Raw genomic sequence first — 18,100 nt, 5'->3', positions numbered from 1 at the left:
CAACTTCAGGATTTATAAGAAGTAAAAAATAGCAAGTGCATATATACAATTGTGAATGGACTAATGAGATACCGACTAAAAACTGATGGTACTAAAAAGCGTTCTACTCAGTATCTCATTAGTCCATTCACAATTGTATATAAGCGTATGCTAATTTTCACTTCTTCTCCTGAACTTGAAAATGACCATCGTTCTTTTTTTTAACGTTAACTTTAATTTATAGTTAAATCCGTTTCGAAAACTTTGCTTAAAAAAATTTGTCAGTTTTAAGTAAGTATATTGATAATTACTATCAAGTAAACGCGATAAGTTTTGTTTTAAAGGAGCCAGGAGAGGACAGGTTCACTGACCATGTCCACCGATCTATCTTTACAGCGTCTACTCCTGTCCAAGATCAGACTTCAAATAGTCCAAGTAGCAGCCCTTCCTCAAAGGCAGTCACGGTCACAGAACTTCCCGCACAGGACAACGTAAAGAATGATGTACCCGAGAAAGCAACAGGGGAAAACAAGTTATTGTTTTTGTTGTTCCTCCTTTTTGCCTTCCCAATAATAGGAATCGCTGTATTCTGTTGCAAAAGAAGAAAGAGTCGGAAGCCTGAGGAAAAGGACACCAGAAAGGTTGAACAAACCTGTCCTCTGATGTCACGTAGATCACGTAAGTTACTGATTAAGGTGGCTCGATACAGTTTTTCAACGAAATGACGCTAATGCCTAATTAACTTGCAGCGGTATATCTCGGCACTGGGAACTGTTCTTCGAAAATCGTTCACGGGAGCTTTTTCCTCCAATAGCAGCCTCGATGTTCGTGAAGTTTAAGCGAAATCTGTAAGAGCGTTATCGAGATATTTTGCGATAATGTTTTTATTGTAAGTTAGAAACACAGTAAAAAATGGACAGTAATGGTGTTCGGCTGTTATCTATAGAAAACGAAGCGCTTTTGACATGCAATTTCACCTCATAGTAGTTTCAATCTTTTTAAAAGCGTGTGTGAAAGATCATGGGAGATAGCTCCAGCCGATTGCAAGAAAGAAGGGTTTGATTAGTATGTATCGAAGCGCTCTTGTTAGCGGTTTTGTAAACATTTTGGTCTGCTTTAACAAATTAGCGAATAATTTTTAAACCGCTCCATAGGTTTTTTTTTAAAATTTAAGATTCCTGACATTAACCTTCCTTTTATATGACCTTTTAGTTTCAAGTTTATTGATATATTGTAAGGCAGTAAAATAAGGGCTACAATTCGTTACTTTTTTATCGGAAGTTTCGTCATTACAAGTGAGCATAAAATCAAATCCTTCTTTCTAGCAAACGGGTGGAGCTATCTCCTTGATCTTTCACACACGTTTTTAAAAAGATTGAAACTACTATGAGGTGAAATTGCATGTCAAAAGCGCTTCGTTTTCTATAGATAACAGCCGAAAACCAAGATTGTCCATTTTTTACAGTATTTCTAACCACAAAATTTTTATCCCAAAATATCTCGATAACGCTATTACAGATTTCGCTTAAACTTCACGAACATCGAGGCTGCTATTGGAGGAAAAAGCTCCCGTGAATGATTTTCGAAGAACAGTTTCCAGTGCCGAGATATACTGCTGCAGTAAAATAATTAATAGCGTCATTTCGTTGCTATGACAACTCTGATACCGTTGCAACCCTGATCATAACAAATTTTCATCTTCATCTTACACAACTGTGGTGGCAATTTTTCCAAAACTTTGTTTATGGCGACGTAGTTTATGCTTAAACTTCGGGAATTGGCCCTGAAAAACTGTATCGAGCCACCTTAAAGCGTCAGAATTTATTTTTTATGGTCTTAGTCTAGAAACTACAGAAGTAGAGAGAGCTCTATTCTTATTCCTGCAATGTTGTTTAAAATGCAAGGGGTAACGACCATAAGTCTTTAATTAAACTTCCTGACAAACGAATCAGTTATGCTTGTACTAATGCTCGGGTGACTGGTCAAGTCCAAGATTCCAACCTCCCTATCCATGACACTATCACTAGTCAATCACTCCCCTTAAGTTAAGATTTATCAGTCAGAGCAATGTTTTTTTACTGGACTAGCCCGCAGGAAAATTTCCCAGCCTGCGTAGCTGGCGGAAATGTTTTTTGCGCCTGTGAGAGTTTTGGGCGCGAATGCATGAAGGAAGCGAGTGCCGAAGGCGCGAGAAAATTCAAAGCGTCTCCTCCCCATTCTTCGCACGGCTTCGTGCTCCTACTAACGATCCTGCCGGCTACGCAGGCTAGGGAAAATTTCTCTGGGTTTGAGTTGATTTCTCACTTGAAACTCTTATCAAATTGTCAAAAACATTTCGTATTAACTCAATATTCTTCATCCTTATTATAAGTATATGTATGCATTAATATATATATATATATATATATATATATATATATATATATATATTCAGGTGGGCCAGTTTCTTTTTTTCTCCAGGTGGCTTAGATACGTTGGTCCGAGACCTAGTTGTTGAGGACAGGCGGAAAATCACAAGTTGGCTTAATGAAAAAACCTCAGATGGTAAATTGCAAGTTTACTTAGTCTTTAATTTGTTTTATGGGAGTAACAGGCGAATTGAAACCATTCATGGAAAGCTTGAACGAAATTTTTCGGAGCTAAAGAATAGGCCATTTCCAGGTTCCAAAAACCCTTACTTATAAAACGAGGCTAAGAGCAAAACCTCTCTTGTGAAAATGAGTTTTATTTGCACGAGAATATAAAAATCATTTTCATGTATAGCTTCGCACTTATCCTCACTTTGAAACAGAGGCTTGGAACAACTAATTTATAGGAAACCGGCTATGTTCTGTGTTCTTGGTGCCTCCGGTAAGATCTCAACGGTCAAGCCGTTTCACAGCCACGTTTTTTTCTCGTGTCCCATTATCTGGAGACTACGCTTCCTAGGTCAACCATTTGTGTTCTCTACTGACAATTTTAAAAACAACTTAAAGAGTGTTTGCCTCTTTACTCCCAGGGGCTTCCCAGGAAAAAAAATTAGTCGATGAGGAAGGACAGCTGTCGTCAAGTTTCGTTTGAATGGTCACATATCAGGATTTCATCCAAAGAATCAAATGTTAGAACCACCTGGTACAGCATAATAAACAGTAGTCAGAAGAAAGTACATGCTCAGTAGCTTTCTTTTGAATGGTCACACTATAGGATTTCATCGATATCCAAAGCTCTAGTGAACAGTACCACAGGAAAGAAGTGCTTTCATTTTAACTTTACGATTAATTTATTTTTTAAATTTCATTGACATGCTTAAAAGTAAGAACCGTTGTGCATAGTATTATAATTGAGTAGCGTTCATCTTACGCTTTTTTTCACAGTATTTTTGGAAGTAAATAAATGGGTCTATGGAAATTTGATGAGTTGATGAGTTATACCAATTACATTTTTGTTCTTTGTCAATTTAGGTTATTACCACTACCAATTAGTTTCAGAAAAACTGGGATTTTTACAAGAAAGTCGACAATGGAGTCGATTTGACAACCCTGCAGAGAAATTTCTAACCGCTTTTGGTGAAAAGGAAAATTGCACCATTTTAAAGTTAGTCGACGCTTCAAAGCAGGTGGGGCTGACTCTCTTTGCCAGAAAACTGGAGAAGAAATTCAGCCAAACAAACCATGGCCAACGCAGGGACGAAAATGCAGAGGACCAGGTGTAGTATAAATTAGATAAAGGGGATCTTTACTTGCTTTGTTGCCGCGATGTAAATCGTGTGACGATGCTCAAGTGGGTTTTCCTTAAAATTCGGACATATGGACATGCGCCGTCATGCACAAAGACTTTTGATTTACATTGAGGCAACAAAAAATGCCAGCGAATAAGGACAACAGCGTTGTTTTTGACAGAGTCGTTAATTCGAAACCCTTATTCATCCTCTGGCCAATCAAATGAGCCAATCAAACCCCAAAAAGAATATATTACGTTCGCAACGATTGATTTAGTTTTACTAGCTCCTGATTGGCTAAGAAAAAACACGTGCTTTTTCAGTCAATCACAATTAAAGGGGCTGTGTCACGGCAGTCCAGTTCATTTTGTTTAATTTTGCCAATTACTCGCCCTCAATCGCTATGGAACTGAAAGTAAGCAAAGAAATTACATGTAAATGACAAAATCAGAGATCCGAGACAAACAAATATGTCTCCTGAGCATTATTTTTGAAGTTGCAGGCAGCAGGGATCAACTTTGAAAAACTGTTAGGCTGAACAGTTTTCAAAAACCGTTTTTTCAATCCGTTTCAGTCTTCTTCAGTTTTACCTATCCGTGGCATCTGTTGTTTCTGTTATGTTATTTTAACCTTCCTTTAAAGTTTTAAGCGGTTATTTTTATGTTTCTCTTATTTTAACGGGCATGTTGTAATTTCCTAATTTGGCTGAATTTCGTGACACAGCTCCTTTAAACCAGTGCAAAATCAAAGAAATAACAAAATTTCTGACTGTACTTGAGTGAAAATTACTCCAGTTTTAGAAATTTCAATTTGGTCTTAGCCAAACTTAGTCTGAGCCAAATATCTGTAGTTCACAGTTTCATTTATAGATCGTTTTCTCATGACGTCACGTCCTCCATATTGAAATGCTAATACACTAAAACGGCTGCCATATTGGTGTATAAAAACAATTATGTGGTTCTTTAGTTGCGTAGAATTTTAGTAATGAGTTTATACAGGCTCGCGACAAATGAAGACGATGATGGCTCCAAAATGGCGGCTTCTAAACTACCCCATAAGGAGGAATATAATCAGATGGGTATAAGGCCATTTTCTATTCATCAGGGTGTCGTATTTCACTTTGAAAGCTGTGTGTGTGAGCCCTAGCAAGCTTAGCTACAAAGGGGTGGGGTAAGGGAAATATCCAGCCTAAGTTAGAAGAGGGGTGTGTCGTATATCAAGTTTTCTGTTCAACGTACATAAAGGAGGAAGACTTTGCATTTTGTAATCTTATTTATCACTTCACTCGTCAAATATTTACATCTCGACCTGACTGGTCTCCAGTGGTCTCTTTTGATTGAAAGTCGCGGGTGACCAGCGTGACATCACAAAACGAATGGGATATCAGTTTTATACTGTCCTGTGAATATCAAAAATAAATACAAATGAGAGATCAATATAGGGACGATTCGGAATTTCAACGATGATCCATGGTCAGCAACGTTTCGGTCCAACAAGCTAGGCAGGGTGAGTTAAAAAAATATCAATATTTAATATATATCTCATGGGAGTGAAGGTTATCTAACGTGGAGCCATTCCCATTTATTTACGAATTTTGGCCAAGAAACCAGGCTTGTTGGACGCTGGGGTAAAGTGCACTTGAATAATGTAGTACGTATGAGAGTAGTATATAACATAGAAAGTCATCCTTTTGTATATCACAGCAGATACCTAAAAAAGCTTGTTATAACATAGTCGAAAGCCGTTTTATGTCGATGCTCACGGTGCTACTGAGTAGACGTCACTTTCTGTTTTGAATAGACAGCAAATTAGTTATTCGTAATTTATGGGGTCTGGGGCCCGTTTCTCGAAAGTCTCAGAAAATTTTCGGGCCCGAAGGCAAATTTTTAAAGTCAAACCCGTTGAATAGTAGAGCAGCTCCTAGCTCACAAACCAGTCAAGTTTGCTTCGTGAACTGATATTTTTACTAGATCATTTTCAAAATTACTGGAACCTTGGTCTTGAATGCAAACATGCACGACAAAGACGAAATAGCTTTTCGGAGCGGAAACGTTATCGGGACTTTGAAACAGGGCTTGGAAAGAAAGGTCAGCCAAATCGTGTTTTTCGCCATGAATCCCGCATTCGTGCTCAAATTTTGGCGAATCCTGCCTCCCGTAACAGTTGAAACCCAATATCCCGTTAACGTTTCCCGAATCCCGCACTTTATTTTGGTCAAATCCCGGATCGCGGAAAAAAACCCTTCCGGACCCTGAATTCAGGCTGACTGCTACTTTCGTCAGTTTTTTAACTAAGCATTTGAAAGACGCAAGAAGCAATATGAAAATTAAATAAATCACATCATTCATATTGGTATTTTGTTAACTCTCTTTGCTTGTTTTCGTATTTAAATCGGTAACACCACGTATAGAAATAGTAATGCTGAATAGACTTGTTGTTGTAATTTTGTTGAATTTAGGGTACTGTTTTGATAAATGTATAACTTTTGAGTGTTAGTCCACGGAATAACGGCTTTGTGTAAGTTAGAGACAAATTGAAATAATGTCCTGTTTTGATTTCTTCAGTATTTTGTTCTAATAAAAGACGAATTTTTAACTCAAGGACTATACTCTGTGTAATATAATACAGACTCTTTCCATGGTCCCTTTGGTGTACGTATTATGGCGGAGCCTTAAGTTACTATAACGCTTTCTTTTAAGATGAAATTTCGACCTTTACTACATTTCTCGCGTGTAGACGAAAGGCATTCATTTTTATGGCGAAAAGTGTCCCATGCATAGCTATTTTAGATTGCCCAAATATTCATTACCGGCTATTTATAGTTATTCGCCATAAAAAAAACGACGCAGAAATGTTGATATATAAGGAACTGCATAACGTCCTTTTTTATTTTTATTCAATAATGCATGATTCCTCGCGAAGCGAGGCGCGAAGCGCCGAGCCGCGAGGTTTGTAATCTCGTCGCGCGCGAAGCGCGCATGTATCATACGAGGATCGCAAGGCCATCGAGTTTGGTTGGTGTCCGCCTTGACGTCGTCCAGAGTAGTGACGTCAAGGCGCATTATGGGTTTCCAGGCAACCGATTGCCATCGACGACAAAGCTCTGGGTTTTATTTTTTCATCTGTGAATTATAACAATGCTTACGGTCGGTGAATTACCACCCAGCATCTCAGGCAAATAAAAGAGAACAGAAAACTCAACAACGGTGGATTTAACAAGTGGCTGGAAATCCTCGGTGGGAAAGATTTACAAACAAAACTCCGCAAGAGCAAGAACGTCGACTAAATTCAGCGCGAGCAACGGCACAGCGAAGGCAAACACTGTTAACTAGAGACAGGCTATACAGCGACCACGAATATCTAAGAGGCAGCAACAACTGCAAACGAAGCCGACGAAGAGAGGGAACACCGACTGGCGACGTTTCAGCAAAATGCGGTCAATAGAATTCGCACCGAAACCGAAGAGAGGCAAGTTTACACTAAAAATTATCTTCTTCGTTGCAACGATAGGAAGCAAGAATTACACCATCTGTAAAATCGACACAAGGATTATCTTTCCAGCTGAGGAAAGCCGATCAGCCTTTTCACCGTTTTGCAGTAAGCTTTATTTTACAATGAACAGTTTAGAACACCAATAATGTGTGACATGTAGGGAAGCGTTACATTTTGTAAACAAAATCCTTACTGGACAATTTTTTTCGTTTAAGCTTACAATTTTCATTCACTTTCCTTCACAAGTAAAATATATTTATGTATAGCAACCTTATACATAAACACAGCTATGTCTTTAAAGTCAAACATGACAAAAATGTGTTATTGCTGGCCCCCTATATTTTCGTTCCTATATTATTCGAAAATAACATCTCAATTTCTGATATCCTCAGAATATTAGTGTGTGACATGGTTGCCATGCCAGGAACGTTAAGTCCTTTCGCTGTTAGGGAAAATTTAACAGGTCACTCATAAAATTTCACTTTTTTAAAGAAGTGAGACAGAGGTGACGTATTCACAGAAATAAAACATTTGCTCCATTGGCAGAAGAAGATTCTTTCAAGAAATTAGACGATATGCAAGCAGATATTTATATAGGGTTTCCCAAAAGATCAATCCATCCTGCACTTAGCTTTACATTCACGATAAATGCATGTAATAAAGGGAAAGCGTTCATTTGACTCGTCTCAGTCACATTTCACAAATAATTATTGCACTTAAGGGTGAGTTTTTATTAAGCAAATGCAACTGAACATTAGCCGGCAGTTATCCACTATCACCCCCATTTCCTTTTGACCATAATTAAACATGTAGGAGGGTCAAATGGGGTGAACATGGGGGGATGGGACCTATGCAGCATTCGCTAACAACAGCAACCCATTTAAATCTCAGAAGATATTTTTTAAAACCAGAGCACTAGATTCAAATTCAATCCACGGGAGATAAAGTACATCTCAGCTTCCAATATTTAACCTGCCCTCCCCAGTTACATGATTTACTTCATTTCTCTCCTCTCCTCCCACCCCTTATGGGCTCCCCCCCCTCCTCCCCCCGAGCTTCGCGAGGTTTTGCAATACAGGTATTTCTAGTATAGGATATAATTTCTTTTTATTCCATTCAACGACCGAATGTTTCCAAATACGGTTTTTGAGGCAGCCCTAAAAACTGCGTATTTGTTCCGAATTTTGCCGTCTTAGGGGAACTTTGGTCATTTCGACATTTTGGGCGGTTTTTCATCTCGTCTCATCGCTACCCGATGGTTCAGTTCTCGGTCGGAAGGGCGTAAAGTAGCTATGCTTTTATTATAAAATTCTAGGAGACGTTATGTCTTTATACCGAAGTTTTCAGGGGACCTTTATAACAATACCGGATTTTCCTTGGAAATAAAATTAGGCGTGAGAAACGCAATCTCCGAATATCCTAATTCGGGCATGGTTATCCTGACCAGAAACTTTAAGCCTTACTAACCATTTGCTCCTTCGAACAGATATTTTACTGAAAAAAGTCGTTGGGGGCCCCTGGTTACTAAAGGCAACTTTGAGTCTGTGGACCATTCAGATGGAGGCTACAGCTAGAGCAGTTCTTTTCTGTTGTACTGTTTCTTACATATGTTGGCTCCACCGCCTTTTAATTAGCCTTTGTGGATGAAATCGTAAGTCACCATTTAGAAGAAAGCTACACAATGATAATCAAGCAGTACTCAGTTCCTGTAGTGCTTTGTATAATCACCCTCAGTACTAGTTCTAACTTTGAGTTTTATTGCTCTTGGTTTTGGATGAATTTCAGGAGGCTCCCATCCATTTTTCAAAGTCTCACTCCTTCGTGTTTGATGCTCCATAACTTTGGCTGTGGTGCATGTACGCAAAAGTGAAGGGAAACAACATGTTGCTCACCATTTACACTAAAAGTTTCCTAGAAATCCGTTTGTTTACCAGTCTTTTACCAATACACGGAACACCTAAGAGTTCTTAGGAACCTTTTAAAACGTGTCCGTGTTTTCCAGATCGAACAGGAATTTGCATGGAAGTGTTGGTTTTTGGGAAGAAGGGAAAACTGGATTACACCCGGAAAAAATCTTCTTGGAGCGAGGGATAGAACCAACAACAAACTCAACCCACATATGGCGACATGGCTCTCGACACCAGGATTCGAACTCGGGCCACATTAGCGGGAGGCCAGTGTGCTCTCACCACTGCGCCACCCTTGCTTTATAACTTTTTGGGTCGTTCAGCAGTAGAAGAGTGGTTTTGGTTTCAGTGGTTTAATTTACTCGTGGGATTGAAAGTACAATTAAGGTATCTGCACAGGCAAATTTTGCACATTTTTGCATCATTTTTAGTGGTTGTTTTATGGATAATATCTATATGTCACTACATTGACAGTGTTCCTCAGTTCTTGAGGAACTAGAATATATCAAAATAAACTATGTTATGTCACCCAAAAGGTGTTAATTTAATTACCCCCTAGGGTGGCACGGAAAGAGAAAAATCAAAATTTCAGAAGAATCCTTAGAGTTATTGTTAAAAAAGAAATGTAACACAAATAAGGACGTAAGATAGAATAATTCTGTGTTTGACCATGACACAGCCCCAATTAATCCAGCCTCTAGGGCACAATTTGCTATTTTGTAATTTGACCCATATTTTGACATCAATAACTCAGCAGTACGGCAATTCTAACCTTTAGTCAAACACAGATCTGTTCATTAACATGCTGTTTGTGTATTTGCCAAATTTGACGAAGTAATAATGATCCATTCCTCCAAAAAACTGGTTCCCGTAAGTCAAGGTAAATCGGTCACGCAGTAATTAACGCTTTTCCAGTGTGAAAAAGCTTATTTTCTTCTCAAAATCAACTGTTTTTCCTCGATACTACCATCACAGACCTTCTTGCCCGCCATTTTGAATCACCGCTGTGTAAAATGCTCGTGGAAGCCTAAGAAAATGCCAAATGACCTCTCTATAGCCCCCTTGGATTTTGATACGTGACCAGTTGCTAGGTGTGACTCATTTCCGGAAGATGCGTTACTCAGTGTCAGTTTTAATGCAGTGAAGCGCGCCGAAGTATGAAGATTGAAGAAGAGTTTTATTCAAAATTGAAAAGAATTGCTTCTGTAAAGTGAAAGAAATTGGCAGAAAAACAGACCAGAGGATTAGGGGCCAAGAAAACGTTTTACTCTCCTGGCAAAATTGTCAGAAAATATCAGGTGAGAAGACACACCGATGTAATGTAAATTTAAAACAATAATAAGCCCTGGAAAACGGAGTGTATTTCAAGAACATAACAAATTTTGACAAGAAGCAAGTAATATTAGTCATCACAGCTCTAATAGAAGCAAGAAAAATCAAGTTGGACACACAGCGGCTGTAGTTTGTCAATGAATCCAAGCAGTGAATAGATTTTGTTCAGCGCATCAATAGAACTTGATGCTGGAAAGAGGAGTCAAATTGCGCTCCTGCCGTCCTTTTCCTTAGTAACGGAAATGAAAATTTTTCTTTAACTTCCGGTAAATCAGTCAACTTTTGAGTAGATTTTCTCTTAAATGCCAAGGTATATTCAAAAAAGAACACCAGATATGCATATTACATCATCTGAACTTACTGTAGAAAGATTTTGAGGGCAAAATAAAATGTTGAAAATTTGCCTGTGTAAATACCTTAAGTACAACTTAAATCATGCATCTCAGTTCGATTCTTTAATTACAATTGCATTGCTTTAACAAATGCCTTTAGTCCTTCGAGCAATCCTTTTCCAACGTAGACAAACCGCTCCCCCCTTCCACTTCGATCTTGCATGGACACAGCGTAGGAATATTTCACACCGAGCTGGCCGTACACCCAGTCAACACTTCCTCCACCTGCTGGGCCTGAAAGGTATAACAAAATTTCATCCATGTACATATAATCGTTGTAGCTGTTACAAATCAGAGAGCTTTAGATTCTAAGACGAGTACGACTACGAGTAAGAGATTTCCTCAATACTAAGTAGTGCTCGCGCGTGAATATTTTTGCGGGAAAACGTAGTAACGGTCGTCACTCTCCTACGAGTTTTAGCGAGAATGTCGTATTAGCGGACACAAGTTATAAAGTACTATATAGGTTAAATTATTTTGCGGCCGAGAGATATAGCTTAAACTCATTCAATAAAGATAACAGTGCTAATTTTTTGGTAAAAAGATGTACAAGGAAGCTATCCGGGGTGTCCATTATTTGAGAATACGCGCGAAAAACCTTTAAGTGAGATCTCGTACACCGGTAGTCGTTCTCGTCCTAGAATTTAAAGGTCTCTATTATCGAGTCGCTCAGCTTGACAAGTCTTCAGGGAACCTCTGGAAATCATCAACAATCTGCGAAAAACTTTCATTGAATCCCCTTCGCCGGGATTTTGTAGATGTCATAATAATTGTATGGTGAATAGATCACATATACGCTGATCTAAACAGAAAGGAGTTGTTTACTAGTTAAGAGTACCACAAAGTTAAAAATAGTTAAAAAGTGAAGACTGAGGTAATTTCTTTCGGCAAATTGGGAACTAGGCATTGCATGGAAATTGCAAAAGGTCCTGTCAGGCTCACCATGTTAATGTATAAACAGCTCTTGATTTTCTAGTTCCACGCTGGGTCCACCTCCTACTGATAGTTTTTCTATCTTTTTTTTTGTTGTTTTTTTGCTTTATTTTTGATTGTTCGTTTTTGTCTTTGCTTTGACTGACCGATGCTGGTATAAATTTGCCAGTGACTGTTAACGAACTAAGGGGATTGCTGTATTGAAATGTTTAAACCCTTTAATTGTTTAAGTAAATCTATAGCCGGATTTTTGATAACCGGTTATCGCCAGATGGGCCTTTTCCATCGATCCAACAGTTTTTTTCGGCCAAAAACTATCTCCAAAGTAGCCATTATAAAAACTAAGAGTGCAGCCATTGCTTTTTTCTCTTCTCCTCCTTTCCTTCTCCTCGCTCTTTCTCTTCTTCCTTTCCTTTTCCTTCGTGTCTGCTTTTCTTTTTCTGTTGATGTGCTTGTCAGTGCCCCGCCACGACTAGCTTTCCAGCTATTTGCGGGACAAACTATTCAACTTTTGTATTTTTGTCCAAAGAATGAAGTTGTTGTCGTTGTTGTTGTTTGTTCGTTTCAGTGATTTTGGAGCTTCTCGGACTTAAGAAACCTGCCTTTTGGCGCTTTTTTTTCTGAAATGACTGCAAATTGCGTTAGTTTGGTTTTCAAAAAATCGGCTACATACATATTAGGAGCTTATGATGTAAGGGAGTACCTCCATCACGGAAACTTGCTTGACAACAACTCTGATATGCATGACGGTAACCCACTTTATAAATAGCTTTGGCAGCCTCTAAACCAGCTTTCTTCTGTAAATAGAATATATGAAAAGGCCCGAGGGAATTTCCCAGAGTTATTATTAACAAAAAATCAAGGAAGAAAAGAGATAAACTCGGAAACCCTCGCGAGGAGAGTGCTCAACAAAATCTTATAAGGGAAGGCTCCTCCCCAAGGTCAAACCCCTTACCCTTTTATACACCATTTTTGAGAGAAATGGTACCCCTTTCGTATACATTTTATTGACAAATGGTACTCCTTTGAAATACAGTTTTAGAGCGCTGCATCCCCCCTTTAACTCACGCTGCTGAAAATGCACCGTCTTTTAATTCTGAATGAATCACTAAGTCAAAAAGGCTTTTTTTATCTTTTTCACAGCATTAAAATGCGTCTGTTAGCCCGGCTTTGAAGGTCCGTTTACGGACCGCAAGGACCGATTTCCCTACCCTTTCATGTACTTCATCTGGTGAAATCCTTACCCTTCAATATACCTGAAGCCTGGAAAAAGGTACTCCTTTTGGCATAGCCTTTCCGTATAGGCCGTTATAGGGAGTGCCCCTAGGCGAAAATCTGATTGATATAATGACGTAATTGTCGTCATTATGACGTCATATTGTTGAAATTATTGGCAAAATCCACATTTCCCTTACCCTGGGTACCAGAGGTTTTTCTCGCTTGCGGCGAGGAATTTTCGGTGTTGGCCGAAGGGCGACACATCTTCGACCGTAGGCCGAAGCCTTCACAGAAACCGGAAACCGCGCTAGAAGAGTCTCTGGCACCCAGGGTACATTTCCCTCAAAGTAGCCATAAATGGAATAAAAGTCAAAAAGTAAGGTGTCTGATAAAATTAAGGTGTTGCCTAGCACATAAAATAATCTTCAACAATAACAGTGACGTCATTTATCCAAACATTAAATAAGGAACTGTAACAATCCGCCATCTTGGATCCATCATTTTAAATTACTTTATATATTCAACTTTTTCGTAACGGGGCGGGGAGGTGGGGGAAGTTTGGGTGCTCAAAAGTCCCCTTGTCTGATCTGAAGAGGGTTAAAGTTTAGTTGTACCTGTATATCGTGGTCTGGGCTGCTGGTAAAAGTGTATCTCCATGGCATCTGCCATTGTCGCCTTCCACGATCTTGGAAGTCAAGGAAGCCTTTCAACTTGCCACCAAGACTTTGCAAGTAGCCTCGGACATTTCTTGTCTCAGGTTCAGAAAACGCATGATTCCCTCTGTAAATGTTACTTTTAGGTTCCTGTGTCTCTGGGTGCGATGGGTTTATATCTGTTAGAAAAGAGTGGATAACTTTGTTACCTTTAATCGTCTGCTACACAGCCTTTCTTTGTGTCGCCACGCAACGCTCCTTCCCTTGTAAAAAAGATAGGCTGTGTAGCAGACTTTCTTACCTTAGCCTGCCTGTGTAAGGAAAACAACTGAGCTTCAATCCCCGTGGTTCGCAAAGGTTCGCACTTTTGTTGACGTTATCGAAATAGCAAGGACGTAATACTTTCCGTTTTATACCATCAACTTTATTTTTCTAACTTGCATTAACAGCAAATCCTGCACTTACATCCCCAGGCATAGCCAAAGTTTCTGTCGAGATCCACACCTTGTCTAAAGCATCTGCCCCTTATGCATAGAATATTTCTATTTTTTGGCCAGTTGCGTGCAAACGAGTTCTACAGAAAAAAAAGTGAAAGTTAATTTTGATTGTCTAAAAATCTTGGTGAGCTTTTTTCTCATCTTTATGCGTGACCAGCCCAGTTGTTGGTGCTTGACGGGGAGTAGGTGTGTATGTACCACTTCGTCCTCCATATTTGGATCGCATCATAGAAGAATATTCTCATTCAACAACAGTCTATTGACAAAGACAGGAATCCAGTACCAGGATACCCTGCGAACAAGCTTTCCGGGGCGCTCTGTCGACGGGGCGGGAAAAAAAAAGGATAGATTTGAACTACGTCTCTGGAATTTGAATATCGATCTGCATCGAAAATGTCGATGCGAAATGCTGGTTGGCGGAGATGACATTAGCAATGACATCATTACCCTTGGCACGTGTTTTTCGCTATTTTTTTTTTTTTTTACATTAGCGCTCCTTTCCGCTTCGCGCTAATTGGCGGAAATTGGACAGCTCAGTTGATGGGGAGCCACAGGGGCATTGGAGGTGGAATTCAACTTCGAGGGACGTATTTGCAAGCTCTCCTTCCTTTTCCCGCCCCGCCGCCAAAGCGCCCCTTAGAGCTTGCTCGCAGGGTAGTACCTGGGTAGTACCTGGAATCCGGAAGCGACGGCGTGGAATCCAAAATCTAAGAGACCAGGACTGTCTTGGATTTCCTCATACTGGGTGATAAAAATCGTAACCTGAAGCTCCCTATCTTAAAGTAAAATATTTCTTACAGAACTGTGTTTGCGAGAGTAATAATATCCATCCACATTCATAACGGGTAAAATAACCACGTCCATTTTGTCTAACATCTCAGTCACTGTGGACATCAGTCCATATTGCGATGAAATCTAAAACAAAAACGGTTGATGAGAAAGAATACAATATTGAACTTTTCGCAGACAGCACTGTGGTTAGGTTCACTCTGCTCTAAAGGCAGCGAAAGATCTAGTCCAAATAGGGCGTTTTCTCTCTCTATGGAAGCAGCTATAAAAAAATTAATAGAACAGAAGAAAGTGCTTTTATAAGTTTTACTTCCGCAGATTCGGCAAGATTGATATTTGGGACACCATTATGGCCGCCGCTTTGACGTCACGTAAAAGAAGTAATAAATTGTTAAAGGAGGTTCACGCTTTTCTTAGCTTCTTCGCACGTGATCTTTGTACTGTTTTAGACCCCCCCTAATATCCCGTAAGATCGTCCAGATCGAGCGCTTTGCATTACGGGCGGCCACTGACTAGTCCCCAGTCGTCTTTCACAATCACCTCCAGCTCGGCCTACTCCCCAACCCTGACCAACAGAAATTGAAGACAAAGCTTATGCAAAATTTTGGAGGGACAACAAAGAGTATTATAGTATTTTTGAAAAAGTCCTATTGTACTCAAGCTTGTATTAGAAAGCTCTTACGTTTGGGTCTGCTACAAACTATAGTTTGTTAACCAACAACACTACCAAAAATTGGCATCTCTGATGAACATTTGGACCAGTGGTCTCGATATTGAAAGAGTATAAAATACACAGCGACCAGTGAAAATGATAATGGGTGTAAGCATGTTATTTTAATTACTAGTTCTTAACAGCACGTTACCTTGTCAGCGAGATACATACACAGGGAGCCAGTTATCCATTCATTACCGTGGATCAGACATTGCATGAACAACACTGGTTTGTTTGCTGTCTTTTTACCTGAAATCTTGAATTTCAAGACAGATTAATCATTAGCTAGAATTCACAAGGAGCCCTTTCTTCTATAATTAACTTGCGTCATTTTCTACACTGTAGTATCTTATAACAAGAGAGGATGACTTTTTTCTTTCGAGTCGGAACGGCTTCTCCGGCGAACTGCCGCAAGCCAGGACCGTTTTGATCGTCCGCAGCTACTCTGACTACTCTGGCCAGATTTTCTTCCTAGAAATCTCAGTTTGACTTGTCGGCGAAAGTAATACCAAGTTTACACGTCAAGTCGCTTGCTGCATTTGCGTTATCGGCAGTGAAATAAATTACCCGCCAAGTTTAAAATTACATGATAACGCCAGTCTAACCGACCAATAAGGTGGCGTCCTTAAAATAACTACGCAGTATGACACAGCTAAGAATAGATCAAAAATAATTTTCATGGCCGGAAAGAGGGTCATGTATTGGGGATTCGATCTCTTAGCTCATTCTCTCTTTAAAAAAATTATTAATAAAGTTTTGCCACGTGTGAGGTAATCTGGATTCCAAAATCAAAAAATTTTTTGCCCGTACAATCAGGAATCCTGGGCTTTGGAATCCGGAATTTAGCCTAAGGAATCCGGAATCCCACTAACGATTGAATCCACTGAAAATTAAGTAATTCTGAAGGTTGTCATAGTAAATCCCGTAACGGTGTAATGGGTAACGACGTAACAATAATTGACCTCCCAGATTCGCGGAGCGGCAAGTAATATATTCCAGTGTCTCAGAAAAACTCCAATACTATTCGCCAAAATGTCTCAAATAAGCAGGAGTTTCAATTGCTTCAACACTGACTTGAAGAAATCGGATTTAAAGGAAAAAAGAAAGAAAATATACCTCGTTACGCCGCTGTTTCGGCCGTTGCTCGTTACGCCGTTACGGGGTTTTACTAATAACCAATCAGATTCTAAGACTGTCTTGGATTATCTTACACTGGGGAGTGAGAAATTATTTTGGACCATTATACGTTTCTGGGAAACTTACCACCCACCCCTCTCCTAAGCTAACATTTTGCTGTAAGTGAGAAGTAAGTGTGCATGCATGTTGTTATAATGTTGGCTTAGGGGAGGGGTAGGTGGGAAGTTTCCCAGGAACGTATAATCCATTTTATTTTCCTTATCCGTAGCTAGGTGTGAGTATTAGAGTTCAAAGATGTACATACTTTTATTGCATACATTTGCCTTCCCTCATGGGACTTTCCAAGCGAAAACAAATCAGCATTGTCATACGTGCGGTTCATCTCTTTCAACTTTTCCACGATCTGTGAAGTAAAATCAAATTAACCTTTGACTAAAATTTGTTGAATTTGCACCTACGAATTAATTTCATTAACGTTTAAGCCAATAGTTTTAAAAAATTGTAGACGATTTAAAAATTCAATCAGAAAAGTTAGGAACCACTCCATTCCTCTGTCGGAGACTGGCAAAGCTGATTATAAAAACTAATACTATACCAAAAACTGGCCGTACCAATGCAAAGTATTTCACTCCTTAGTCAATTACGTTATATTTCGCATTCACCTCATTGGCAAACTATGTTGGCTTGAAGATAAATTGAAATAGAATTTGTAGGCATTCAAGTAGTGCGTAAACTGAACCAAAAGCAACCCGTAATTTCCTGGCCAATCAGAATGCGACGCGCAGAAATTCAAATAAACCAATCAAATTTCGAAGCAATTGCATATACTGTTTACCGTCTTCGTACTTAATGACAGACGCATCTGATTAACGAGACAAAAACGAGTGAAGAGGGCACGATTGTTTTACACGTGATTGGTCAAGACAGTAACAAGAGAGTTTTACTGATTAAACACAAACCCTACTCATTTTATCTCAAATGAATCGCAAAATCTCTCTCCTCTCTCGTACTTACTTCATCAAGGTTGTGATACGTACTATGCCAGTTTTCATCAATGCTTCTTGTTTTCCGTTCATCGGGCATGCGCACGTCATCGTCTAAAACTTCTTCACTGAAGACATGGGAAAATTAGCAAAAAAAACAATAAGTGAACCCAGAACTAAGCAAACAGGTGTGACCGGACATTAATTATTATTTAAAAAATTGGAAGCTCAACCTATCCTGAAAAATATACAAAAAAAGTAGCGTATATTAGGGATTGAAAATTTTCATTGTACTGAAATACATCAATGCGGTCAAAATCATTCTAACAAAGATTTCACTGAAAACACTAAGTGTCAGTTTTAACAAGATGACCTCCTC

General features: G+C 39.3%; 1 protein-coding gene across 2 annotated transcripts in view; it reads right to left on the bottom strand.

Moving 5' to 3' along the window:
• LOC140923005 (mast cell carboxypeptidase A-like) overlaps positions 1-17,845 on the bottom strand; it is a 34,955-nt gene extending 17,110 nt beyond the window's left edge. Inside the window, exons 1-8 of one of the 2 annotated variants that reach the window (XM_073373058.1) lie at positions 17,753-17,845; positions 17,043-17,141; positions 15,753-15,857; positions 14,899-15,015; positions 14,069-14,177; positions 13,565-13,782; positions 12,436-12,529; positions 10,849-11,033 (exon numbers count right to left, since the gene is read on the bottom strand). In XM_073373058.1, coding sequence (XP_073229159.1) covers positions 10,867-11,033; positions 12,436-12,529; positions 13,565-13,782; positions 14,069-14,177; positions 14,899-15,015; positions 15,753-15,857; positions 17,043-17,141; positions 17,753-17,821 — 978 coding nt within the window. In that variant the 5' untranslated portion in view covers positions 17,822-17,845 and the 3' untranslated portion in view covers positions 10,849-10,866. Of the gene's footprint in view, positions 1-10,848; positions 11,034-12,435; positions 12,530-13,564; positions 13,783-14,068; positions 14,178-14,898; positions 15,016-15,752; positions 15,858-17,042; positions 17,142-17,752 lie in introns of those variants that run through there. The other variant, XM_073373059.1, reaches the window with a different exon arrangement.
• Between the last annotated feature and the right edge of the window lie 255 nt (positions 17,846-18,100).

This window comes from Porites lutea, chromosome 13, assembly GCF_958299795.1.
Source record: "Porites lutea chromosome 13, jaPorLute2.1, whole genome shotgun sequence".
Lineage (NCBI taxonomy): Eukaryota > Metazoa > Cnidaria > Anthozoa > Scleractinia > Poritidae > Porites > Porites lutea.
This window is presented reverse-complemented; position numbering and strand designations above follow the sequence as displayed.